Consider the following 27134-nt stretch of genomic DNA (forward strand, 5'->3'; position numbering starts at 1 on the left):
ATTACAAAACAAAGTGGTCACGGGGGTCACGGTAATCAACATCAATGAAAGTGGTTTATGACAATGATTGTATTCAAAAGCGGCGAAAATAATTAAATAAAAATATTTTCATGAATTTCATTGCGTAACGCGTACGCGACGAGTGTGCTGTGTAATATATTTATGTTATAATCGAAATAAACTTTATGTGTAATATGAATAACATACTGTGTAAACTTTCATCTATAAGTGCAACATCAGGAATAATTAGGACATTTTCTGTATCAGCTAATAATAATACTAATTATTCGTAAGTTATTTTATAATTTGATATTCATTTTATAAATTTTTTCCCAAGGGGCATCAGATCTGCTTGGCTTTAGCAACAAAAGTTCACCCTTAAATAGTTCCATACAGATTTTAAGTCAATATTAATTATATCGACATGGCAAAACTTTTTGAAATATATTTCAACACATAATATATTAAATTACTTATATAACAACTTATTCCACATGGTTTATAAAATTCCCATTGTATTTTCCCATCCTAATTGTGGACTAGTACTGAAAATTTCTCAACAGAAACTCAATACTTAAACATTTTTAGACCAACTGGGAATTGAACCCAGAACCTCGTCATCCTCAGTTGAACATGCTAATCACTTGATAAGGCAGTCAAAGGTGACTGAGATAGACACACCTTCATATTAAAATTATTATGGAGTATCTTCTTTGCTTTTTTTATATTTTGTCCTTGCTAGTATAAAACTTTTTCTAAATCTTTGTACTTAGATATATTTTTTTAAATTGAAAATGTGACAATCAAACTTAAAGCTAGCCTTATCTAGTTACTATAAAATCATGCCAAGCAAGCTTAGAATGGGGCCAAGAATGCTGGTGGCTGCATTTCTACGCTGGACAGGCAGGTCTTTACACAATAAATGAGCCAGAACTTCTGTCAACTGATGAAGCTATTAACCACAGGAAATGTCTTGTAAATAAATGTCTTACTCTCAGATAATAATATACTGGTCAATTTTCTCTTGTAAAGAAAATGATCAATTATGATAATTTCAGATGTAAGCTATTGGTGGTGGGTGGAGGATCTGGAGGGTGCTCCATGGCAGCCAAGTTTGCCAGAAAACTGAAGAAAGACTCAGTCATTGTGCTGGAGCCAAGTTCTGTAAGTAAATTTCACTATTATCTACTCAAACCTGAATACTTATAATGATCCACCGAGTTTAGAAAATCTGAGAAGTAAAGATGGAAATGAACAGCTATGGGACACGCACGTAAGCCGCAGCTTCCCATAATTTGTTTCCACCTTTACAATTTTTTTTTTTTTTTAAAGAATATTAGCCATGTTAAATGACTAATATTCCCCTTTCCTCTCCAACTAAGCGTCAGGCTTGTGCTAGGAGTAGGTACGACAATAGTGCAACGGGCGGGGTTTGAACCGTCAACCTAACGGTTTTCAGTCCACTCCTTTACCGGTTGAGCTATTGAGGCTCTAAAATTATTTACTTTTTAAAACCTAATACCCGATTCACACTCCATTAACATTGCATAATTTTATACAAAATTATGCAATCTTATCCCACAGGATAAATCTGATACACTGGATTTGGAAGGAATTTTAGAAGGGTTTTTTCATTGTTTCCTTTGTACCTGGGGGACATCCCTAACATATAACTTAATAAATAGAAGTACTTATTTAGTTAGTAATCTATATAGTAGAGTGTATTGTGATTACATCACTGAGCAAATGTTTTGCACTTAACAAATTGATAAATATTAACTTGTTCATGAGGTTTTGCAAGTAAGTTTTATCTGTAAATTACTAGCTGGTGCCCACAACTTTGACCATGTAGATTTTACTTTGAAATCTTATGGGAACTCTTCGATTTTCCAGAAACAAAATGTATTCTATGCCTGTCATTGGTACAGAGATAACTTACAAGTTGAGAGTTACTTAATAGATGATGCTTGCAACTTCACCCACATTGATTAAGTTATAAACACCCCTGTAACTCATAAAAAGAATCTACCAGCAGATTAGGCTGTGGGTAGACCAGATCAGTCAGTCAGTGTAGACAATTCTTTATGTGTATAGAAATATAATGTACTACCTATATTATCAAGTAGGTAACTGGCTGTAATCTGCGGTTTTCAGAATTACGTATTTATCAGCACCGGGTGTAAATAATAACGATTTATTTACGATAGTTAAATCGCAAACAGTTGCTAACTTCCAATGCATTGTTCGTGAGTCGCGAAGGTCACTTTAATTAACAAATAAATAATTTTGTTATCGCTTATGTAATAACATAACTAATAAGTTACCTATATGAGCAATAAGTAAATATTAAGGCAATAAGCAATTACCGATGATGAAGCCTAAAGTAAAGTGCGTCTGTGTAGAAGGTGCCTGTACATTCTTATATTTTTGAAGGTACTAATATTATATAATATATACACAGACATACTCGTATAGTCTATGCGTATGAGGGGAATATTCTGATGTCAATTCAGCAGCTGGCGAACAAAAGTTTTTAATCAAGATATCCGGATGTCTTTGCTCACTGAATATAAATCTGAACTCATTTTCAAGTAAAACCGCCTAAAACTAGGTTAAATTTGAGCCAGAAGTTCGTGGTTTTGATCAAATCAGTACAATTACAGTAAAGTTTCAGTAACTTTTTCTTTCAGTTTTTAATTCGGTTTTTGGCTCCCACTGTAAAATTTTATATCGTGCAATTACAGGTTTTGTTCGCTAGCTCCTCAATTGTCTTGACGCCACCTAGCACGGGGACGGCCCGTAAGATATTTGCCAGTATGAGTGTTTATACAAAAAGATAACTGAAGTACTTATGTATAAGAGACCCATTATAAGCTGCCCATACAACCTTTTTTTTTAAAAAAAAAAAAAGAATGTTAGCCAAGTTTATTATGCTGACTATTATTCCCCTTTCCCTCGAAATAAGCGTAAAGCTTGTGCTAGGAAGTACGACAATAGTGCAACGGGTGGGGTATGAACCGGCGACCTTTCGGTTTTCAGTCCGCTTCTTTAACCGTTGAGCTATCGAGGCTGTTACCTTGTTACCGCGAATTGACAATAAAAATATTGTGATACGAGTAAAAATTCATGATTACTGTCTATCTTTGCTGTACCTATTCTACTCCATTTACAACCTCTCGCACTGCCAAGGGTCACTGGTAGAGATCTCTTATAGAGATAAGTGCTTCCCTGTCCACTTTTTCTTTCCTTTTATTTATATTGTTACAACTTTCTGGTACAAATAAAAAATAAAAATAAATAAAATAAATATCGCGTCGCTTACGCGTTTTTCCGGCGAGGTTTCTGCGATTTGTTTATCTTTTAAACAAACTAAAGAAAAACGGACTATGCCTATTTTATTTAGTCTTAATATATTGTTATTAGGACCACTACTACCAACCTCTGTTCACGCTGGTCGGTGCGGGAGTGACGCCCCTCTCGGCCACTCGACGTCAAGCGCGATCCGTGCTCCCGTCCGCGGCCAAGTGGCTCCAAGACTCGGCGCTTAGTATAGACCCTAAGAAGAACTTGCTTACCACTACGAAAGGGGACACGATCAGCTATGAATACCTGGTCGTTGCTGTGGGATTAGTCAATGATTATGCTAAGGTATGTATTTGCCTCTTGCTCTCACATAGATCCTATGAAGGAGATAGCAATACAGCAGCGCGACCCGTCCTCTCATCCGCGGCCAAGTGGCTCCAAGACTCGGCGCTTAGTATAGACCCTAAGAAGAACTTGCTTACTACTACGAAAGGGGACACGATCAGCTATGAATACCTGCAGGTTGTTGCTGTGGGGTTGGTCAATGATTACTCTAAGGTATGTATTTGCCTCTCGCTCGCACAATGGTCCTATGAAAGAGATATCATTATGCTCTCAATTCTCTTCCACGGTCAAGTGACTCCAAGGCTGGCTTAATATAGTGTATAGACGCCGAGAAGAATGTACTTCCTGCTAAAAGAGTCATTTCATTGGTATTGGCAAGTGATTACGCTAAGGTTGATAAATGCCTCTCGTTCTCGCATAGGTCCTATAAGGAGATAGCAATACGGCAATGCGATCCATGCTCCCCATCCGCGGCATAGACAGATGGCATCAAACAAGTTGCAGGGAGCCTCTGGATTCAGGCGGTGCAAGACCGTGACATTTAGAAACCCACAAGAAACCTATAGGACGTCTATCGGTTGACGATGATGATGATGAAATTATGTTTCCAATTTTCATAACTGTACTTTTCTTCAGGTACCTGGTCTAACAGAGTCACTGAAAGACAAGAACAGTGGAGTGTCGACGATATTCGCACCCGACTACTGCGAAAAGACGTGGAATGACATAAGGAACTTCAAAGGCGGCGATGCTATATTCACATACCCCGATACTCCTATCAAGTGCCCCGGGGCACCGCAGAAGATTGCTTATATGGCTGATGCGTATTTCAATAAGGTACTTATAAAATCCTATGGTTTAGTTTCATCATCAACCCATCGCCGGCACACTACTGAGCACAGTTCTCCTCTTAGAATAAGAAGGTTTAGCCATAGTTCACCATGCTGGCCAAGTGCAGATTGGCAGACTTCACACACCTTTGAGAACTCGGAGAACTCTCAGGAATGCAGGTTTCAATAAACAATGATGATTGATAATTTCTCTTGTTTCAAAACAAATGTTAATAATGTTAATGGGTCATAAACATATTTTTCCTATGAGAATATTCAATATTTACTGTTATTGTTAGATTCGATTGTTATAGTAGGTATGTCGATGCAAGCGATGAATTTAATTAAACCTACATACAGGCATAACTAACTGAGGAGAGTAGTCTAACTGAGGTTCTTGCGGTAGTGATGACGTAACGCCAGAGCTCAGTGATTCGCCAACTGGTGACAGCTACCCTCCCTGCACCGCTCCACTACCGCAGGAGCCTACTGAGTTATGCGCTATACCTATATTAATTTTAGACTTGCCTTTACACAAGTTTAAAAAATCTATTAAAAGTATGCTCCTGAAAAAAGCTTATTATACAATCGAAGATTATGTAAATGACAAAAAAGCTTGGATTTGATTCGCTCCAGCAATACACGGCGCTGCAATTGCTTGTATACAAGCACTTGCATACTGTATACAGTATGGCATATACAGTATTAATTTTTAATCATCTACATGGTAATGTTATCGGGGATCGTTAACTATAGTTACTGCAGCTGATAGCAAAAATACGCAATTAGATTAGACATTGATTGTTGATATCAGGAAGTCCGAAGTTCACTCACGGCATTTTCTTAGTTATGATTGATGGATATTCAACAAAAACCACATGGCAGACTTGACGATTCAAAAGCATTTGTAATTTTTTTTTCTATGACATCTTTTTTAAAATCCATATCTCAAAAAGAAAAAAGGAACGAACCCTTGTAAGATCACTTTGTTCTTTATCTTTCTGTCTGTCTGTCGGTCCTATCTGTCAAGAAAAACCGGTACAGGTGAATTTGTGGTTACATCGCAAAAAAAAAAGCGGTTAAATGCGAGTCGAACTCGAAGACGAAGTGTTCCGTACCATCGTACAAGAAATACCTAATCCCTTTTGAGTGTGATATAACCACAAATTCACAGTTTTCAGTTTTTTTCCTTTACTTGTGTTATAAGACCTACCTACCTGCCAAATTTCATGATTCTAGGTCAATGGGAAGTACCCTAAAGGTTTTCTTAACAGACATGACAGACGGGCAGACAGACAGATAACAAAGTGATCCTATAAGGGTTCCATTTTCCGTTTTGAGGTACAGAACCCTAAAAAAATCAAAAATTGACTAAAAATTATTTCTATTTACATCTCATCTTACCTGCATTTATTTTGTCTCCAGTCAAACGTGCGATCAAAATCCAACATCACATACAACACGTGCTTGCCCGTGATATTCGGCGTGAAGAAATACGCGGACGTGCTCCTCAAAATAGCGGAACGGAAGAAGATCAAGCTCAACTACAAGACCGTGCTCAAGGAAGTAAGGCCCGACAAGAAGGAAGCCGTGTTCTTCACAGCTTGTGAGGACAAAGATAAGGTAACACTGGTGCTATCCCTTTCCCTGCAGAAAAGGATAGCATTACTGCACAATAAAACAGTTTCATTGTGCAGTAATGCTATCCTTTTCTGCAGGGAATTTAGATTTCGTTTATAGTTACTATAAACGAAATCTAAAATACCACAAAATAGAACACCGCATCTTCGAACACTTCATCGCCTGCGAGGATAAGGTAACACTAATGCTATCCCTTTCACATTGTTCCCTGAGGAAAAAGATGTATATCATCAAAGTGGCGCGGCAGAAGATCAGGCTGAACTACGAGACTATGCTATCAAAGAAATAAGGCCGGAGAGGAAGGAAGCTGTGTTTTTACAGTCAGTTAGGTTAAAGATAAGGTAACACTGGTGCTATCAAAGTTATGTAATAGACAGTAGTTAAGTATGGGCTTAATAAACACTGTCTTACTCCTTCCAGGTGAGTCCGCTTCCATTTTAGGCTCCATCATTACTTGCCACCAGTGATTAACTAGTATGTGAATAAATAAATAAAAACCGGCCAAGGGCGAGTCAGACTCGCGCACTGAGGGTTCCGTACTCAGGTATTTTTTCCGACATTTTGCACGAAAAATCAAAAACTATTATGCATAAAAATAAATAAAAATCTGTTTTGGAATGTACAGGTAAAGCCCTTTCATATGATATCCCACTTGGTATAGTTATCTTACTTCGAAAATTGAAACATATTTTAATTTTTTTAAATGATGTAACCACAAATTCGTGGTTTTCAGATTTATTCCTGTACTTGTACTATATGACCTACCTACCTGCCTTTCCTGACAACAAAGTGATCCTTAAAGGGTTCCGTTTTTCCTTTTGAGGTACGCAACCCTAAAATATCAATTGGAAAAACCAAATTTTAATTTCGTCTCCTGTATTTTGAAGGTAACAACAACCCAACGCTACGACATGCTACACGTGACTCCGCCAATGAAGACTCCCGACTTCCTGCAGCAGAGCAAAGAGCTGGTGGACGAGATCGGTTACTTGACCGTCGACAAATACACTCTACAGCACACCAAATACCCTAACATATACGGCTTAGGAGATTGTACGAATACTCCCAATAGTAAAACCGCCGCTGCTATTGGTAAGTTTGACGAATCTTACGGCCGTATTCACAAACGTTACTATGAGGTCTCACCAGTGTGCATTGTGTAGGTTCCACCAATCAGATCATTGTAAATTGACGTGATACAGTCATCTGATTGGTGGAACGGACACTGTGCGTTCGAGGGCACTATGAGACCTCATAGTAACGTTTGTGAATACGGGTGTTAAAATTGCAAACTTTATTACTGACTATTTTGTGCATCAAAATGAAAAAGGAACCAAAGGAATCCTTATTACAACAGACAGATATATAAGAAAGTGATCCACTTTGTCTGTCTGTCCGTCCGTCCGTCCATCTGTGTAAACTAAAATTTCTGCTCAACTTAGTAAATTTTATTTTTAACTTTTTATTTATTTATGTCCTTCCCTCAGAATGCAAGCTATAGTATCTATGTACCAAATTTCGTCCAAATCGGTTAAACGGATGGGCCGTGAAAACCTTGCAGATAGACAGACACACTTACGCATTCATAATAATACTAGGTGATGTTCGCGACTTAGTTTTTTTAAAATCGAGTGGGAACTCTTTGATTTTCCGGGATAAAATACTTTTTATCCCAGAACATCAAAGAGTATGTCATTCTCTGTGCCATGATCGAAGGACAAACCTATGAACAAACAAACAAACACACTTTCGTAGTTAAATATAAGTAGTGAATTATTATGGGTTTTACAGCGAAACAAGGCTATGTGCTGGAACAAAACCTCCTCAATACAATGAAGAGAGACAATCCGAAGGAAAAGTACGACGGCTACGGCGCGTGCCCGCTCGTGACGTCATACAACACGTGCGTGATCGCAGAGTTCTTATACGACGGCGTGCCCAGGGAAACCTTGCCTATCAACCAGGTAATAGAGCTCAAATTACTTTGCAGCTGACTCTGTGAAACTTAAGTCACTGCCATAGTGACGCAATTTTCAATCAAATATGGACCTTATTCTTTGCTTGTTAGAACGCATATTCTGAACCTATGTTTATTCTACATATTTTAAAAGGTATTATAACGAAAAAAAAATTAAGTAGTTCATTATATTTAATTTTAATTATTTCAAGTATCTTACTAAATATACTATAGGTAACTATATAAAAAATCCATCGCAATACTTTGTTTCGTTTCGTAATGGCCCCGTTTTAAGAACAAATTTTTTCACTGTCGTTTTTTAGACGTTTCTCTAAATACATCTTTATAACTGTTCTAAAAATTAAAAAAAATTACAAAAAAATGAGTGACATCTCTGTATTATCTGTTAGAAAGTTTGGACTAAGCAGTAAAATGTTTCGCAGGCGCGGGAAAGCGTGATGGCGTTTTACATGAAGAGGCACCTGTTCCCATTCTTATACTGGAACTTTATGGTGAAAGGATACTACAATGGCCCTGAGTTTGTGCGAAAAATCATCAACCCTTTCGCTAAATAATTATAGACTCTATTATCATGTAATAAAGACTAATATAGATTGTATACATACTGTAATATAACAAGAACGAATTTTCCGCTGAAAGAATAGTACAACCGCAAAACATCGTCAACTCTTGTCAAATAATATAAACTCTATTGTCCTGCAATGAAGACTTGTACAGATTGTATACATATTGTGATATAACAAGAAAAACTTGTACCCGTTCGCCGTTTATATACTGGAACTTTATGCTTTGGTAAAAATTATTAATCAATCCTTTTGCCAAAATGTTATAGTCTCTAAACATGGAATAAGGACTAATATAGATCTTAGAAGATTGTAATATAACAATAAACATTTTCTGGTGCACAAATATAACATAGAAAAACGTTTTTCTGTTCAGATACTGGAACTTAATACTTACTTTAAAGTTCTTGGAAAAAATTACTAACCCTTTTGTCAAATAATAATAATATAGACTCTAATGATATGTAAGAAAGCCTAATTTAGATTGTATCTATACTTATAATAAATATTGTAATATAACAAGAGACTTTATGAGAGCTACTTGGATTTGTAGATAAAATTATGAACAAATAAACTACAAAGTATGGAATCCTTTGAAAACGCTTTATTAAAGTTATGGAAAAGTTTTTATAGTAAAGTTAAATTTTGTTATTTATTTCTAATCACGAGGCTGTAAGAAATTGTTTTTAGGTAGATGACCAACTACTCAAATTATACTTAGTATTTGTTAAAATATGGTGATAAAACTATTGTATAAATGTATGGAAAATTATATTCCACGTAGCTGTCAAGACATTGGTACTGATTCTGATGATAACTAAAAGAGCGTTTGTATCTTTTTCTTACATTCATTTCATAAGAAAAGGACAGACCATCTTATTTCAATTTCAAACCGTCAAACCTCAGTCTTTTGCATAGTGTTTTCGAGTAGCACTGAATTTTTCAATTGCTTATTGAAAATTCATTTTCCGCCCTTTTTTAACAGTATTAAAAAGACAAAGATGCAGATACTTTACATTTAGTAGGAGAAACACATTAGAATCGACGCTACAAGCATAGGCTGCAGTCTGTTGAGTACATAAAAGTCAGTGATAAAAAATTATAGTTAAGTTATGGTGGTTAAATAGAAAGTTCAATACTTATTGTTGATTGTTGATTTTTAAAGATTCCATTTAACTAGGTACATTTTTAGGTAACTAAATTATGATTAAATTATAGTAGTTAGGTACTTACATGCCAATTTCTTATATTATGAAAAATATCATGAAAGTTTTTTGAAAAACAAAAATAGGCGAATGTAATTCATATGGATAGTTTTTTTCATATATTTTATTAAATGTTGTTGTATAATATGATATATAAGTGTGATAATAAATATGTAAGATAATATTATGTGATAAATGATAATATAAAACTCCAGATAGGCAAAGCTAATATAATTTTATTTTAAAAAGTGAAGACAAAATTCATATACAGACTCACTACATAAATATTGGGGTGAGGTTTTCGCACCTTTTGATACCTACGAGCGTTATTCAAAAATGGCGGCCCGTTACCAGGATTGTTTTTTTTTTATAAAATGTGTAATAAATGATTTATTTACATAGAATAACTTAGTTTTATTGATCAGGTACCTCAAAACATAAATCAAGTTGGTCATGTATTTTTGGCAAACTCAATAACAATAATGAAATAGCTACAATGTTTGGTTTTTAACGCAATAATTTTAGGGGGTTAGGTTTTCGTCAAATGGGTAGTACATTTTGTAAATCGTTCAATGTTTGTAAACGTAATGCTTTGAGGCTGAATCGTGGATTGGACACCAATAAGAATGAATTCAGGTAAACACATTGCTAGATTTGAATTTTTTTTTGCTAGTAAGTATTTACTAATGGCTTTTGTGTTTTTTTAAGAATCTATTATTTCTACGCATCCGTACTTAGTTGCTTTAAATTATTGTAGTGTGTGGACAAGAAACAAATAAAATCGAAATCATTGTATGTTCGAAGAGACGCAGACGTGTTTACAAATTCTTCATGTCGACTTGTACCTATTATAGTGGAAGATTTTTTGGAAAGAACCAATACAGCTTTGATTCTAACCACAGATGTTTCTTGAGTATCAAAAATTTAATAGGTTCGATCCGAAAAAATCTTCTACTAAGTAGGTATTATAGCACATTGAAATGAGACTTATGTATTACATATTTAAATGGCCTACGCCAGAAGATTAGCTTCTTCGTACCTTCATTCAGCTTCACCTATTCGACCTTCGTTTCGCTTCTGAAAAGGCGTACGTACCCACTATGGGAGCAGTTGCGGATGTGGGTATAGAAAGATATTATCAAACTTGTAAGAAGAGTGTGTGGTATAAGTACAAAGAATATTATTTTAGATGCAAATTACTGGTGGTGGGAGGCGGCCCGGGAGGCTGCAGCATCGCCTGGCGATTTTCGAAGAAATTTGCTAAAAACGATATAATCGTGATAGAACCGAATAATGTAAGTATTATAGGTATCACAGTACGTACGTGGGACATGGGAAACTTTAACATACTAGACATTCTAGGAGACTATATAGACATTGTCAGCCGGGACTAAAGAAAGCTGAATTGCACCTTATTGCGTCGTAACAAGAGTCGTTTTTTATTTAAATTTCCTTGCGGGTTTAGACTTATACGTGCTTATACGTCGCCTGTGTCTTGTAAAATATAAACTGTGACCCTTATTATAGTAAAAACACTGAAAATCTGTTACTTATTTAAAAGTTACGAAAAAACGCATTTTCCTGTAAACCCAAAGTCCGAATGAATACTTCCAGCCAAAGTTCATAAGGTAGATTAAATATCTATACTTACATATAATAAAATTGTAGAAAAGTGGTGTCTGTACAATGGAAATATATAAAAAAAAGTAGCAGGGGTTGTTATTATATCGATGCTGAACCCGAAATTGTAATTAATTTTTTTTTTGTCTGTTTGTCTGTTTGTCTGTTTGTCTGTGTGTTTGTGCACGCTAATCTCAGAAACGGCTTATTCGATTTAGATCCGGTTTTCACTAATATATTGTAGTAAGCTTCACTTAGGATTTAGTGTTTATTTCATGTCAATCGGTTCATAAATAAAAAAGTTATGTCAATTTAAAGAATCACGGCGCCTCGCGCCTGAGCGTCCGTGGCTATATAAAGCGCGAAAAGTCACTATTCCACGCGAACGAAGTCGCGGGCACAGCTAGTTTTAAATTATATTTTTACAGAATCATTACTACCAGCCGCTTTTTACACTAGTAGGAGCGGGTGCAAAGAAGTTTCCGCAAAGCTATAGACCGGTCAAGTCCATACTGCCAAGAAATGTCCTGTGGTTGCAAGACAAAGTTGACGATTTCGACCCTTGCAATAACTTAGTGTACACGGGCTGTGGGTATAAGTTGAGATATGACTTTATGGTGATTGCTGTTGGACTAAAGAATGATTTTGATCAGGTAAATGTGATCAAGAGCCTCGATAGCCCAACGGTTGAGGAGCCGACTGAATTCCGAAAGGTTGGCAGTTAACCCCACCCGTTGCACTATTGTCGTACCCACTCCTGGCACGAGCTTAACGCTTAATTGGAGAGGAAAGAGGAGTATTACTCATGATTAGAATGGCTAATATTCTTTTTTTAACCGACTTCAAAAAAAGGAGGAGGTTCTCAATTCGTCGGGATCTTTTTTTTTATTTATTTTTATTTTTTATATATGTTCCCCGATTACTCAAAGACCCCTGGACCGATTTGAAAATTATTTTTTTTGTTTGAAAGGGTATACTGTGCAGGTGGTCCCATATAAATTTGGTGAAGATCTGATGAATATCTTCGGAGATGGAGAACAAAACTCCTCAATGGATAAGAGCAAATTGCTCGCGATCAGTGTAATAGCTTAGTAAACAGTAGGGTTTTAACTGGGCATAGCATATTATAGTACAGTGGGGGCCTTTAAATAATGTGAAATAATTTTTTTTAAAACATGACAGAGAGTCTACCTTCTGATTAATTAGGCAATAAATTAGTTTATTTAATACTTATAAGTTGAGATATTATATTATGGTGATTGCTGTTGGATTGAAGGATGCTTATGATAGGTTAGTTAGCGTGATCAATGACAATACAGGGAGTCTACATTATGATTAGGTTATGGGTTAGGTATAAGTTGAGATATGATTATATTATCCTGATCGTTGTTGGGTTGACGGGTGATTAGGGTCAGTTAGGTTAGTCTGATCAGTGACAATTTAGGGGATAGATTACAGAACTGGCCATAGTCTACCACGCTGGTCAAGTGCGGATGGGCAGATTCACATCCCTTTGAGAACGTAAATGCAAAACTCTCAGGCATGTAGGTTTCCTCGCAATGTTTTCCTTCACCGTTTAAAGCAACTGAAATTGGAGAACTTCGGACTCCCCGACTAGGATGTCGACATCTTAACCACTAGCCTATCACCACTTCTCGAATTTTTTAAAATTTTTCTTAACCAAGCGATATTTTTCTTAAAATCCAGATTCTCGGTCTAAAAGACGTCCTCAACAACCCGCTAGCCCCCGTGTCAACAATATACTCGGCAGAACACTGCCAAAAGTGCTGGTGCTGTGTGCAGAACTTCAGAGGCGGGCTGGCGATATTCACGTTCCCTAAGAAACCAGGGAAATGCTCCGGCGCCGCGCAGAAGATTATGTATCTGGCTCATGATTATTGGAAAAGGGTACCTACTTTTCTTTTTGTTATCCAAGATAGTACTTATATTAGGTAACGTAACGCTTGAACGTAAACTTTCTGACGCGCTTCGCTACTGCTCAAGCGCTGTTCTCATATTCATCATCATGATCAACCATCACTGATCACGAGTCTTCAGAATGAGAAGGGTTTGACCATAGCCCACTAAGCTGGTCAAGTGCGGATTGGCAGAGTTCAACACCTTAGGGCTTAGAGAATAGTATGTAGGTATGGAGAATTCACTGGATTGCAAGGTTTTTTCAGGATGTTTTCCTTTACCGTTAAAGCAGGTGATGATAAACCAATGCGGTTATTTGACCACCAGTCATCGTTCCTAAAGTTCTACTGAAATGTTTTTTTTTTTTTTTCAGAAAAAGCTCCATGCTTCCACGAACATAATTTACAATACGGCGGGAGATGTGTTATTCGGAGTGCCGAAGTACGCGACGTCTCTGGCTAAAGTCGCCTGGAATAAAGATATTGCAGTGAACTACAAACTTGATCTAATAGAGGTCACACCGAAAAGAGCAATATTTCTGGATCGTAATGAACAGGTTAGTAATTCTTTGAAGCACTAATTTGCTAAGATCCAACTTTTCAAGATTCAAGATTTTTTATTGGTAATAATTGAATCCCGTTCACCCTTCCGGTAGCTACGGAACGGGTATAAAGGGACAGCCAAAATTTTTAAACACCGATTAGTCATTTAATATTGTAGGTATGTACCTAAGCATATATGTATTTTTATAGACGATAGCCGTCCCATACAACTTTCTCCACGTGACTCCGCCCATGTCACCGCCCACCTGCCTCACGAAATGCGATGAGCTGGTAAATGAAGACGGCTATTTGGACGTGGATCGGTACACCCTGCAACACAGGCGGTATTGCAACATCTACGGCGTGGGCGACTGTACCAGCTCGCCTAATAGCAAGACTGTGGCTGCCGTTGGTAAATACTTACCTAGTCCTTGAGGGATCTCTCTAATATATATCTATCTATTCTCTAATCCTTCACTCTTGATGGTACATAGGAGTTAGGACGGCAGTTCGATACGACCGGAGAGAGATCAAGCGTATCAACGATTTAAAGCGACCCTAGAGCACGGTATCACGTGAATTATCACTATCGCAGATCATCGCACACGCGTTGAGCACAGGACAAATTTTCGGCGATTTTTATCTACCCTTTAGAAATTTTGTCCTTCGCGGACAAAAGTCCCTCGTCCTCGCAGGCCTTAAGATTAATCAATTGTAGAAGAGTATCAGCCAACTCAATATCATGTCCTGAGTATGCCAATTTTTTGGTTTGCCAATCTATGGTTTTTTTTTGCAGCCAAGCAAACCCACGTGGTAGAGCAGAACCTGTGGCGCTCGATGTACGGCAAAGAGCCCACCGCGAGGTACGACGGCTACAGCGCCTGTCCCATACTCACATCCTTCAAGCGCGGCATACTTGCAGAGTTCGTGTACGACAAGAAACCTTGCGAGACCTTCGCCTGTGATCAGGTAAGGTAACCATACCTGAAAACACAATAGAATTCTCAGTAGTAGGTACCACAGTAGTACAGTAGTCACACAGTAGTCCGACACCTTTGACCTCGTGGTCACGACGAGGCGACATAGGGCCCTAACTACATAGGCTGCATAGGGTCGCTCCTTAGACCCCACACTTACCGCGTGATTGCGTCGTCTACCGATGGCTTCGTCGAACCTCTGTATGTTATATCATATCCTTACTCTGTGATAGTACCTTCCAGGTACAGGATTACACCGTAAATAATTAAGTAGCGACTCTTATGACAACGTAATAGAGTGCAATTCAGCTCGAACAGCGTAGCATCCAAATTCAGTCTCTTTTTATTAGATTTTATTTTGATATTAGAAACTTCTTATTTATTTCAATAGTTACATGCTATGGAAGAGCGGGGCCGCCTGCCACAAGTACTAGTAGTAATACTAGTCAGTTACTGGGATGGTCCGAATTTCTATGTTCTATGTAAAATTGTTGTTGCCCTGAAGACAAACAGAATACTTTTTAGCCCAAAACTTTGATTTTCGAAAAATTCTTTAAAAATTCAAGATTCTTTGAAAAAGAGTTCTAGTCTAATGTATAAATTCTCAAATTTTTGTACAATAATATCAAAAACTTCCTAATTTTAGAGTAAAGAGCGGCGTTCGGTATGGCATCTAAACAGCAGCGTATTTCCTTACTTGTACTGGAAGAGACTCATCAAAGGCAAGTGGAACGGACCGACCACAATACGCAAAGTTTTCAACCCGTTCAAGACATAAGTAAATAAACGCATGGAAACATAAAAAATACTTTATTTTATACAAAAAACACTAAACTTTGGACAATATGGCTAGTGATATTCTTAAAAATAATAGTAAATTATTAACGGTAATAGTACTTAATTAATAATCTTTTTGCACAAATTTTACAGTTTTGTAATATAATACTAAATAATAATTTATTTAGAATCGTGTATTCGTATTCTTTTGGCCAAAATGTAAAACAATAAATCTTTAACATGCATTATTTTATTTTATTCCTTCTCTTCAACAAGAAATACCTAATCTATCATTCAAATAATTTATTTATCATACTAATACAACTTACAAATAACTTAAATTATTTACTTACTTACAGTAAAAAATAATTATATTACAAAATAAAAAAGCAGGCGACGATGGTCGGTCTATTTTTTTAGGCTCTTATAAACTATTATTAATACTGTCAATGATTTAAAAACCTATAGTTGAAGATAAAATAATATAATTATCTTCTCATAGTTCCTGAAAGAAAACAATTAAAATATTCCGACCAATAACAAGTAGGTAATTTAAAAAGTTTTCAAACCCCCAGACTGCGGTTTGCTCTGCATCCTTTTCAGCCCATTTTTAAAGAATTTTATGTACTCAGTAATACTCGCGCGATCAAGACTAATCTACTGACGTTTTATTTATCAAAATTGGTTCAGCCGTTGAGTAGGTACGAGCGGACATAGAAACAGACACATATACATACCTACTTATTATTTGATATTTCACGCTTTATTCAAGGCAGAAAACTGTTCTTTCTGCGCGCCATTACTGTTTTTGGCGTCCGCCGCGCTCTGCCGTTTCCTGTTCAACGCAGCTTGCCTGATCCTGTGTCTTCGACGCGTTCTGACCAGGTATACCACCAGGGCTATCGCGATCAGCAAGGCGACTATGATGCAGCCTCCGAGGATTAGCGTAAGGGAGGTCACTTTTGATAGCCCTTCGGTGGATTGTTCTACCTGTAAATTAGACATATAATAAAAAAAATAGTATTTAGTAACATTCAGAACTAGATGAACTAGGTATGCTAAAAATTCGGGTTCTGAGATGATAAGAAACCCAACTCCAAGCTATAGGGTCCGTATGTTTTGCCAACGCATAGACCTCCTTCACTGTTTGACATAGGTAGACTTAACTGAATCTACTTGACCTGAATCTAGCAGCTCCACGTGATTCGTTGATGTCATTTGTCCACTAGTGGAGGGTACTCCAACGCTGCGCTTTCTGGAGGTCTCTATTCGAGCACCTTGGGACCCCAGTGTCTATTGGTTTTCGAACAATGTGCCATCCATTGCCACTTTAGCTTCGCAACCCGCTGAGCTCGCCGTCATAAATTCAATATGACGGAAGAATATTGAGTTTAATATGATCAAGACAAATACAACTACCACTTTTATTTTATTTTATTCAGATACAAGTTAGCCCTTGACTGCAATCTCACCTGGTGGTAAGTGATGATGCAGTCTAAGATGGAAGCGGACTAACCTGGAAGGGGTATGGCAGTTTTTCATTAAACCCGTACTCCTTTGGTTTCTACACGGCATCGTACCGGAACGCTAGATCGCTTGGCGGCACGGTTTTGCCGGTATGGTGGTAACTAGCCACGGCCAAAACCTCGCACCAGACGTACTTACTGCTTCTTTTTATCTAAAAAAAAACGTACCATGTAAGTGCCGTACGGTCCAGAACGCATGCTAAGGTCGTCGGTGCACATCGCCTGCTCGGTCCAGTTGTACCAGTGCACAAGCCGCAGACCCTCGTACGCTCGCGGGGATCCACATCTAGAACAGTTGAGTTGCTTTAAGCTTATAATAATCTTATAAAACAGTCATATCACACTAATATTATAAAGGCGAAAGTTTGTATGTATGTGTGTGTGTGTGTGTATGTTTGTTACTCCTTCACGCAAAAACTACTGGACGGATTTGGCTGAAATTCGGAATGGAGATAGATAATATCCTAGATTAGCACATAGGCTACTTTTTATCACGGAAAACCAAAGAGTTCCCACGGGATTTCGAAAAATCTAAATCCACGCGGACGAAGTCGCGGGCGTCAGCTAGTTATAAATAAAAGGACGCAAGCCAAGCTAATTAAAAAAAATTGGCTTAATTCTAAGCTTAGGTTACACTTTTGGGTATATTATTTACTATCCATGAAAACGTGTTTAGGTACGCCGACTATTATCATTCTAATCTAAAACTAAGCTAGACATCGATTTATCTTTTCGTTATCTATGTCTGACAATAAACAACATAGTAAAATCACTACCCATATTATTAATTTGTGAAAGTATGTTTGTTTGTTGGCTTGTATTTTAATCACGCCATAACGGAGTAACGGATGGACACGCCGTGATTTTTTGGATGGATTATTTATTTATTTATTTATTTATTTATTTATTTATTTATTTATTTACATCTAGTTGAACGGCAGAGCCACTTACACGAACTAGATGATTAATTATTATACAAAAAAGAAAAAAAAAAAAAAAAAAGGTAAAAATTTTGAATGGATATAGTTATGGAGACAGACATAGTCCTGGAAAATCAAAGAGTTCCCAGGAGAACCGCGCTTGCCGTTTATAAGATCGTAAATAAAATGAAAACCCAAACAAATTAGGTAGGTAAGCACCTACCTAAGTTCCGCAAGAAGTCGTGAATTAGCGCGGTACATTTGCGGCAATAGATCATCCAACAGCCATTGCAGGTCGCAGGAACAATGCCACGGGTTGAACTGCAGGTTGGCGCCCTCTGGCAAAGACTTCCAGTCGAGGAGTGTCCTCGATAGCGATGTTAAGTTGTTCTTACTTATGTCCAACTGGAGAGGAAAACTTTGTTTTTTCATACATTATTTCATACGTTTTTAACATTGTTTTTTCAAGAGATAAGTCCGCACTGCGCGATTTAACCGCGCGATTTTCTCCGCAGAATTCTGTGACACGTAAAAATTGTAGACAGTTGCACGCGCTCTATGCGCAATACGCAAGCCTAGGTAATTTTTTCGCGCGGTTAAATTTCGCAATGTGTGTTTACTTAGAACCCCAGCTACCTCCGAGTTTCTTTCAATTTTCCGAGTATTCAATCGACATTGATGTCAAGCAGTTTTTGGTGAAGGAAAATATCTCAAGGATGCAATTCGCGGAAGAAATTCTTTAACCTGGACGAAGAAAGAAGAAATTCTTTTTTAGGCTGGTAACAACATAAGCAGGTTGAAATTTTCTTGTCAGCAGCTTTAAACTCAGCATCTTTCAATGTTACACAATAGATATAACGGTAAAGCTTGTATTATATTTATCTACTTTCTATATTTCCCTGTTTGTATTCCACTGCTTTACTCTCTATTTTGTATATTTATTTTCCGAATGAATAAACGATTTATATAATTTAAAAGGTGATAGATAACATGTAGAGTGTGGACTGCGTTGGATCAGCAAATAACCATACAAGTTCCAACATTTACATGCAACTTATTGAAGCATTGTTCTTTAGAATTTAGGAGCGATTGAATTAAATGATTCTTGTAAAATAGACAAGCAAAAAATTAGACGATTTACCATACACAATGTGGTTGCATCAAATGCTCCTTCCTCTATACTCCTCAGCGAAGCACAATTGGAGAGAAAGAGAGAGAAACAACCCTGCTCAAAGAAACTCTCGTCTCCCACTCTACCTATCACATTACTAAACGCCTTATCTTCTACCACATGTAGTTTACTCAAATCATTCATATAAAGATTTTTCAAAGCTATAATATTTTTAAAATAGATGCTTTCTATAGGGTTGCCATCGAGCCTTAGTTCTTCTAGTCTGGGAAAGGTTTGGGTGCTCAAACTCTTTGGTACATCTGTTAGTAAGTTGTATGATAGATCCAAACTGAATAGCTTTGGCAGTTTCTTCTCGATGTAGAAATCTTTTATTTGGTTCCCTCCTATACTGAGAATCTGGAAAAGTTAACATATATAAAGGATTCTGAATTTTCGTACATACTGCAACACAAAATATAATAGCGTTGGTATTTATTTCAACATTTTCTATGGGTGGTATGTACCGTAGAAAGATATTTGTTTCTAAATCTATTCTTTCAAAGACAGGTCTAATAAATGTATTACTTACTATTTACTATCCCTTTTATATAACTATTATACAAAATACTTTATATTACTTTTATATAACTTCCTGCGGAAAAAATAGGTCTAGATTTAGAGAGGCAATTTAGATCAGAGATTGTGTCAACAGGATTAGCCACACTATATGCCTACATTCTTACGACTAAGCATTTTCCCAACGTTTAAACTGCTGAAAAGAATGGCTTAATTTCAGTTCCAAAAAGATTTCAGGATTTGGTCCTATGAATATTCGTCGTTGAATCGTCGTCATATTTTTTCGCTTCTGGTTGGCCGATTTGATCGCGGTATTTTAGGTACTAGGTACTTACCTCCAAGTTATCAAATTCCACATTATCCTCATCATACAAAGCTGACAACCGGTTGTAAGACAAATCCACAAACGTGATCCCACTAGGAAACTTAGGCCAATGGTACAAAGTGTTTATCTTCAATATAGCGATCTGCAGCGTCGAGGGCAGTGCGAAAGTGAACGTTATGTTATTCTGCGCAAGGTTCAATTCCCTTAAACTGGTGCAAGACAACAGGGCGTCTTCCTCAATCACCTCAATTATGTTGTTAGATAAATCCAGGAGCTCTCTGAAAGGTCAATGTTTGACATTGTAGAAAAATATGATGTCACTTTTTGATTTGGATTAATGCTTTGTAAATTTTTTGATGACTCTTTTCTGGTATAATCTATCTCTATTACACCCATACTAATCCTAATATATTTTTTTGGTTTCTACCTAACACAACAGATGTTTCTATCTAAGTCCTTTGAAACCATCCAACCGATGTGCCCCAACCGGTTTGATTAGAAAGACAATAATGCGAAGATGGTTTCGACAAAAAAAGCAATAGGCACATTCTTTATTTAGCGTATTAACACACGCCGGGTATCCGCTAGTATTATTATAAATGCGAAAGTGTTTGTTTGTCTCTCTGTTACCGTTTTACGACCCATCCGTTTAACCGATTTTGAAGAAAGGTACGGTAAGAGAGCATCGCAGGGGAGGACATAGGCTACTTTCTATTCCGGAAAATCAGAGTTTTTCGGGATTTTCAAAAATCTGTTTTATTTTTATTCAAATACAAGTTAGCCCTTGACTACAATGCCACCTGGTGGTAAGTGAAGATGCAGTCTAAGATGGAAGCGGGCTAACCCGTTTGAGTAGTGATACATGGTACTAGTGGGTACTTACATATTATTGTCTTCAGGGAACGAATCTTTGACAATCGATCGTATCCGGTTGCCATTTAAATTCAACCTCCTTATTCCTCTCAGAGTGCCAGACTCGGTTCTCCGTAGGAGTAAGTCATGTATCCCATTTTTGCTCAGATCAAGGTCTTCTAACATTGTCATAGGCTGCAACGCTTCGACTGGGATCTTCCTCAGTAAATTACTTTGCAAGTTCAACCTAAGAAAAAAAAATTGGAAATACTTAGTTGCATTTAGGTACTTAGGTGATTTTAGATTGTCGATTCTGCCTCTAAGTATATTAAACATTAGTTAATATAGGTCATTAAGTAATGAAGAACAAGTGGCCATATGTAGACGCATAGGCATCAATCGATTGCTATTGGTAAGCAACATTGACTCAAGCAGGTAAGATGGGGGATCAACTTTGGATGTCCGGATTTGGCCTTCTCGTTTCATTCAAAAAGAAATTGCAAATCGGTCCAGAACCCTCAGAAAAAATGGGCCGAATTGAGAACCACCTCCTTTTTGGAAGTCGGTTAGAAACTGTACCTACACAAAAAAAAATATCAACCTTTTCACATGATGCAAGTATTTGAAATCCAAAGGATTCAATTCCGCTATTTTGTTAAAGGACAGATCCACGTCTTCTAACCCCTCGGCTTTCGTGAACAGGTCAGGAGTGATCTCCGTCAGCTCGTTCTGTGTGAAGGAGAGCTTCTTCAGGCTTGGGACGTCACTCAGTGGATCTGGCCAGTAGGTATTGATGGCGTTGTTACTGAAGCGGAGAGTTTCTACTTGGGAGTTCGGTGGTAACCTGAAATCCAGAAAATCAAGTCTAAATTAGGTTTCATAATTGATTCTGTTATTATTTTTGTATAGTAAGTAAGTAAGTATGTATCCGGCTCGATGGACCAAACCGTGGCGCAAGTTTGAACAGATATTGTAATTGTTTTCTCGCTTCTCTTATAAGTTTCTTTATAACGACGGTGGATTTTAAAACAGTGAACTTTAAATTTAAAGTTGCTGAAAACTGTAGCTTTATTTAGCTTATAGGCTAGTTACCTATCTAACAAACGCGCTCCTGACCTGCACGAGGAGAATTTCTGAATTTTTTTTAGTGGAGGTCTAATGTCTGTAATATGTTATTGAGAAAACTTGCACGAATTTTATCTGCAAGTTTTCTGATAAGTTTCTAGACAGCTAAGTCTATAAGCTACGTACACCTAGGTACTTTGACGCGTCAGTTTATTCTTTGATAGGCAGTTTTGTATGTTTTATATGTATAGAAGATGGAAGGGCATCGGTCAAGGTAGAATCTCAATTTAATCGCATTGATTGCATAGAACATAATAGGGCTGCCAGATTTTAACCATTTTACGTTTACCGTTACTAAGTGAAGTGCTGTTTACCTATGCCCTTTCAATATCCTAAACTTCGCAGCAAAAATAGGAAGATTCGCTATGGAAGGCGTAGGAAGAATGTATAGATTTGACCTTTCAGATTGATGCCTTATACATAGGTATACCTACTTAAGTGCAAAATACTTTTAATTTATAGACTAGCGGTTGGCTGCAATCAGACCTGTTGGCTAGTGATGATGCAGCCTAAGGTGAAACGCACTTTCCTGACCATGACCATGCTTATTGACTCTCGACTTGAAGATAAAGTGGAGGGGAAAACTTATGACGGAAGGGCGTTCCATATCGTAGCGGTTCGAATAAGAAACGAGGAAGCAAGTCGCTTTGCACGTGTATGTGGAATTTCGGCTACGTACGCGTACCTTGACGATGCCTTGCCGTGCTAAATACTCGTAATACTTATCAATGCTGTTCGGGAATTTCTCAAAGCGTAAGCAATATGGACGGAAGCGTGGAGGGGAAAACTGATGACGGAAGGGCGTTCCATATCCTAGCGGTTCGAATAAGAAACGAGGAAGCAAGTCGCTTTGCACCTGTATGTTGAATTTCGACTACGTACGGGTGCAGACCTTGACGATGCCTTGCCTCGCTAAATACTCGTAATACTTATCAATGCCGTTCGGGAATTTCTCAAAGCGTAAGCAATATGGACGGAAGCATAAATATACAGTACAACCAAATTAATAATGCGCATGCAGATCTTCGCTAATTGTCGTTTTCCGAATCATTGAATCGTAAGAGCCCTAAACAATGCACTTGCATTTTGCACCTTGTTGTAAACAAATAGGAGTCAATATCATGTGTATCATACGACCGTTGCCGAACAGTGACGAAGATTTCTATGCGCATTATTAATTTGGTTGTACTGTACAGGAGCTACGGAGTACGGAGTACGGAGACGGTAAGTGAGGTCTCGGTTAGGGTTACGTCACGTAATGTGTTGTTATAAATGTCGAGCCGCTGGTGATTTACCACTTGAGCTGCTGAGAGCCAAGGTCAGGAGATAAGGAATCAGCCTCAATAAGGGCTTACAAAATATTTACATTAGGTAGGTATATTTTTATAGATAAAGTAGGTAATATCATATCACGATGATAGTCTAGTTAAGACTTCGGCTTCCTTTAACGTACTTCAACTTTTTGGTGTGATGTTGCGTTTTAAGCAATTAAATATCATAATGCTTTTATGCTGAAGGAAATCATCGAGAGGAAGCCTTCGTGCCATTAGAGTTATCCATAATGTTGTCAAAGGTAAGGAAAGTCTGCCAACCCATACTTGGACATTCTGAGAAGAAACCTCTGCTCAGTAATGGTACGGTAGGGTTAGCAATAAAGCTAGGTTTGCACCCGTCCATAGTCGCTTAAACTAACAGGTGCAAACCTAGCTTTGTTGCTATTTGTACTACACTCAATTCCCTCACTCTCATACTCCGCTGTGATGGGAATCTGACACTACCGGAGACATACCAGACACAGCGCAGGAGCAATAATTTCTCTTCGAGGCATGTGGGTGCAGATAACACCGCTAACTTCGCAACTCCGGCTTGCTACTAAGATTTTCATGACAGTTGAACCCAATAAACTATTGGCTCAAGACAGAGGTCAAATCCAGGACCTCATAATTCGCAGCCAAAGAAATAAAAAATAGGCTAGCTCTAAATGCACTCGACTGTACCTAATAACTCAATGTCGACGGCCGAGGCCAATTTATCTGTCACTAGCGCTATAGTTACGCCACAGCCTAAAGAATACTGCATACAGTTAGACCACGGAGACGTACTAATCTAAACAGAGCAATCCAATAACAAGGATAGGGGCGAGAGAGGGGACGGATTATACGGAGTGACTGCAAGAATCGGTAAGACAAACTTTAAAGGTAGACGCGACCATTTTAACTGTAGCGACTGATGTTATGGCAAAGACCGGAGATAGATAATCCTCCGAGTATCAATGGCAAAGACATTTAAGTATTATACCTACTATACTAGACGATATGCTTGCGACTTCGTCCGCGTGAGTTTCAGTTTTTGAAACCCCATGGACTCCCGGGAACTCTGATTCCCGCAATAAAAGAAGCCTATACGCGTCTCCAAGGTGTACTAACTCTGTACTAAATAGATGACGTCCGCGACTTGCATTTAGATTTTTAAAAACCCCTTTTGATTTTACAGGATGAAAAGTAGCTTATGTCCTTCTCCAGGCCACTCTATTTCTGTATCTTTTGCCAAAAATAGTCAAACGGTTGGGCTGTGATAACCTATTGTTATTATTGTTAGATGACATAAATCTTGGCTTGTTAAATACACCTCAGCTCGGTGGATGTCGGTCCTGGTCGCCTCACTGTATGTATTTAGGCTGTGGCAAAGCAGAAGCGGTCGGGTTTGCTCGGCGCCCATCAATCAGCTAAGCGTGTCAACGGTGTTTGAGTTGCGAATCATCGGCGCGGGAAGTGACTGGCTTTATCAAAGTGTGCCGAAATGGATCGCGATTATCCTTCTATAGAAGATTAACTCGTCAAACTATTTAGGTTTTTATTCGGCGAAAAGTTATTAGCGTTTTCCGGCTTGACTGCGAGCTCTTATTACGATTTATTTTTATTATTAGTTATATATTATTACCGCCCAACCGCTATTTTGAATGATTACCATTTCGCTATGAATCAAAATATTATTACTTATAACGAAACAAAGTAATCATAATCATATCTAATGTAATTTTTAATACAGTAGGTTAGTTTAGTACCTATCTTGAAGTAAACATAGGTGATTAAAATTGATAAAGATTCCTATGAATACAGTACTTAGGTGTCTACCGTGATGCAATAGAATGAAGGGCGCAATAGATATTGAGCGATAAGAATGTACCTAGATAGTAGATATAGATACATACTTTAACATAGTAATAAATAATAATCTATTTTCTAGTATTTTGGAGTCATCGCAAGAAAGGCATTCCAAATCATTAGTAGAGTCACTACCGACAAACGGACTCGTCTTTTCTTATAAGCCTACATATAAAAAGTAGCTTGCTTACGTTTTAATGTTGAAGGAAAACATTGCAAGGATAAGTATGCATAGGTACCTGCACGCCTGAGAGTTCTCCATAATGTTCTCAAAGGTGTGTGAAGTTTGCCAATCCGCACTGGGCCACCGTGGCAGACTGTGACCTAAGCCCTTCCCAATGTGAGAAGAGACCCGTGCTCGGTAGTGAACCGGCGATGAGTTGATCATGATGATGATAACACATTACGAACAAGTGTAAATTAAAAATTTATAACACCTCCAACAAGTGAAGGTTACAGTAACTAAAAAAGAGCTGATAGGTAACTTTCAAACGGCTGAACCGATTTTCTTGGATTATAACTAAGAACTCTCGATCAAGCCACCGTTCAAACAAAAAAAAACTAAATTAAAATCGGTTTATTAGTTTAGGAGCTACGATGCCAGACAGATACACAGATACACACGTCAAACTTATAACACCCCTCTTTGTGGGTCGGGGGTTAAAAAGAATTTGGTAAAGGGCTAGATTAATTTATAGCAAACAAACGAAGACCAATTTAGTATTTACTTAGATGTTTTTAAGTGAGATTTATTTGCCCCCAGATAAGCAGTTACAGACAATCAAGGTAGCTCCGACCTACACAGCCATAACCTCCAATTGAAATTGCGTAGGCAGGCTTAAGGATTGTGAAATAATGTATTTCTTTAACTTTGTAGTTATTGTCGTAGGCAAAGGTCATACGGATAGTTGAAAATCTGGACAACTACTGCATAAAATACTAACTAGGTAATTCTTGGAAGTGGATGGATGAGAAAGGCGGAGGATCGTGTGTGGTGGCGCGCTCTTGGAAAGGCCTATGTCCAACAGTGGACGCAAACAGGCTGATTGAATAATTGAATTCGTTTGGTTTCGTTCGGATGAAAGATAGGATATTATTGTTACTTCTGGATAAAGTAAGTTGCTAATGGTGAAAGTATTAGTAAAATCGGTTCAGTAGTTTCAGAGTTTATCAAACAAACAGATATTTCCATTGATTACTAAAAGACGTAAACTATCGAAGGCTTAATATAGTATATCTTTAGATTTTAGACTCTTTAGGTCAAAGAGTTGTAGAGTCGAATCAGCTATCGAAATTCTTTTCCCGATTAAAATATTATTTAGGTATATGCTCAGGCCCGAGCCGTACCACGTTCGAGGGGCCGATTACCACGGATTGCAATTTCGTATGAAGAAACGTAACACGGACGAGGCTCGGAAGACTCGAATGGTACGGTCTGATATGACGTCATACATTTCTTAGCATAAATCATCCCTAATCGACGATTCCCTGTAATTTTTAGCTTTATTCAAATATTTATTACTCGTAAGTTTCATCGTAGGTACTTATATTAAACTCAGATTTTTTGTCCCCTTATTTTAACATTCTAAATATTGACCTATTATTTACGTAGGTAGGATCAAAGTACCTACCTACTTATCAGGAACCGGTTATACCATATTTTTATTTAAATGACTTAAAGGCAGCAAAATGATTCAACTTTTCGTTCGCTTCACAGTATAGTAATGTTATCTACTTAGATGACTAATATCCCTTTCCAACTAAACGTGAAACTTGGAAAAAAAGGAATAGGTACAACGGTTATGATTCGAACCTGACCTTTCAAAGAAGTCTATCA

The 27134-nt window shown here is 37.6% G+C and overlaps 2 protein-coding genes across 3 annotated transcripts in view; one reads left to right on the forward strand and one right to left on the reverse strand.

Moving 5' to 3' along the window:
* LOC123871862 lies at positions 1-15729 on the forward strand. Its single transcript, XM_045915870.1, has 14 exons — positions 1-289; positions 1059-1164; positions 3424-3648; positions 4285-4485; positions 5904-6101; positions 7007-7211; positions 7911-8070; positions 11055-11160; positions 11914-12138; positions 13193-13393; positions 13776-13958; positions 14155-14356; positions 14741-14913; positions 15568-15729. The coding sequence occupies exons 1-14, from the start codon at positions 186-188 to the stop codon at positions 15697-15699; spliced, it is 2421 nt and encodes an 806-aa protein (XP_045771826.1). The 5' UTR covers positions 1-185; the 3' UTR covers positions 15700-15729.
* LOC123871830 (leucine-rich repeat-containing G-protein coupled receptor 5-like) overlaps positions 12948-27134 on the reverse strand; it is a 15270-nt gene continuing 1083 nt past the window's right edge. The window contains exons 2-10 of one of the 2 annotated variants that reach the window (XM_045915824.1): positions 21610-21852; positions 21040-21255; positions 20167-20434; positions 19286-19672; positions 18368-18549; positions 17393-17510; positions 16442-16688; positions 13575-13596; positions 12948-12967 (exon numbers count right to left, since the gene is read on the reverse strand). In XM_045915824.1, the coding sequence (XP_045771780.1) occupies positions 16455-16688; positions 17393-17510; positions 18368-18549; positions 19286-19672; positions 20167-20434; positions 21040-21255; positions 21610-21852 (1648 nt within the window). In that variant the 3' untranslated portion in view covers positions 12948-12967; positions 13575-13596; positions 16442-16454. Of the gene's footprint in view, positions 12968-13574; positions 13597-15714; positions 16689-17392; positions 17511-18367; positions 18550-19285; positions 19673-20166; positions 20435-21039; positions 21256-21609; positions 21853-27134 lie in introns of those variants that run through there. The other variant, XM_045915823.1, reaches the window with a different exon arrangement.

The sequence above is a fragment of the Maniola jurtina genome, chromosome 14 (assembly GCF_905333055.1).
Source record: "Maniola jurtina chromosome 14, ilManJurt1.1, whole genome shotgun sequence".
Taxonomy (NCBI): domain Eukaryota; kingdom Metazoa; phylum Arthropoda; class Insecta; order Lepidoptera; family Nymphalidae; genus Maniola; species Maniola jurtina.

What these genes read in the sequence shown, in the direction of transcription:
- LOC123871862 (XM_045915870.1), top strand. Translation starts at nt 186, where the DNA reads ATGTGTAATATGAATAACATACTGTGTAAACTTTCATCTATAAGTGCA. An exon ending in AATAATAATACTAATTATTC is followed by an intron (nt 290 to 1,058) that starts GTAAGTTATTTT and finishes TGATAATTTCAG; the next exon opens with ATGTAAGCTATTGGTGGTGG. An exon ending in CTTGTGAGGACAAAGATAAG is followed by an intron (nt 6,102 to 7,006) that starts GTAACACTGGTG and finishes TGTATTTTGAAG; the next exon opens with GTAACAACAACCCAACGCTA.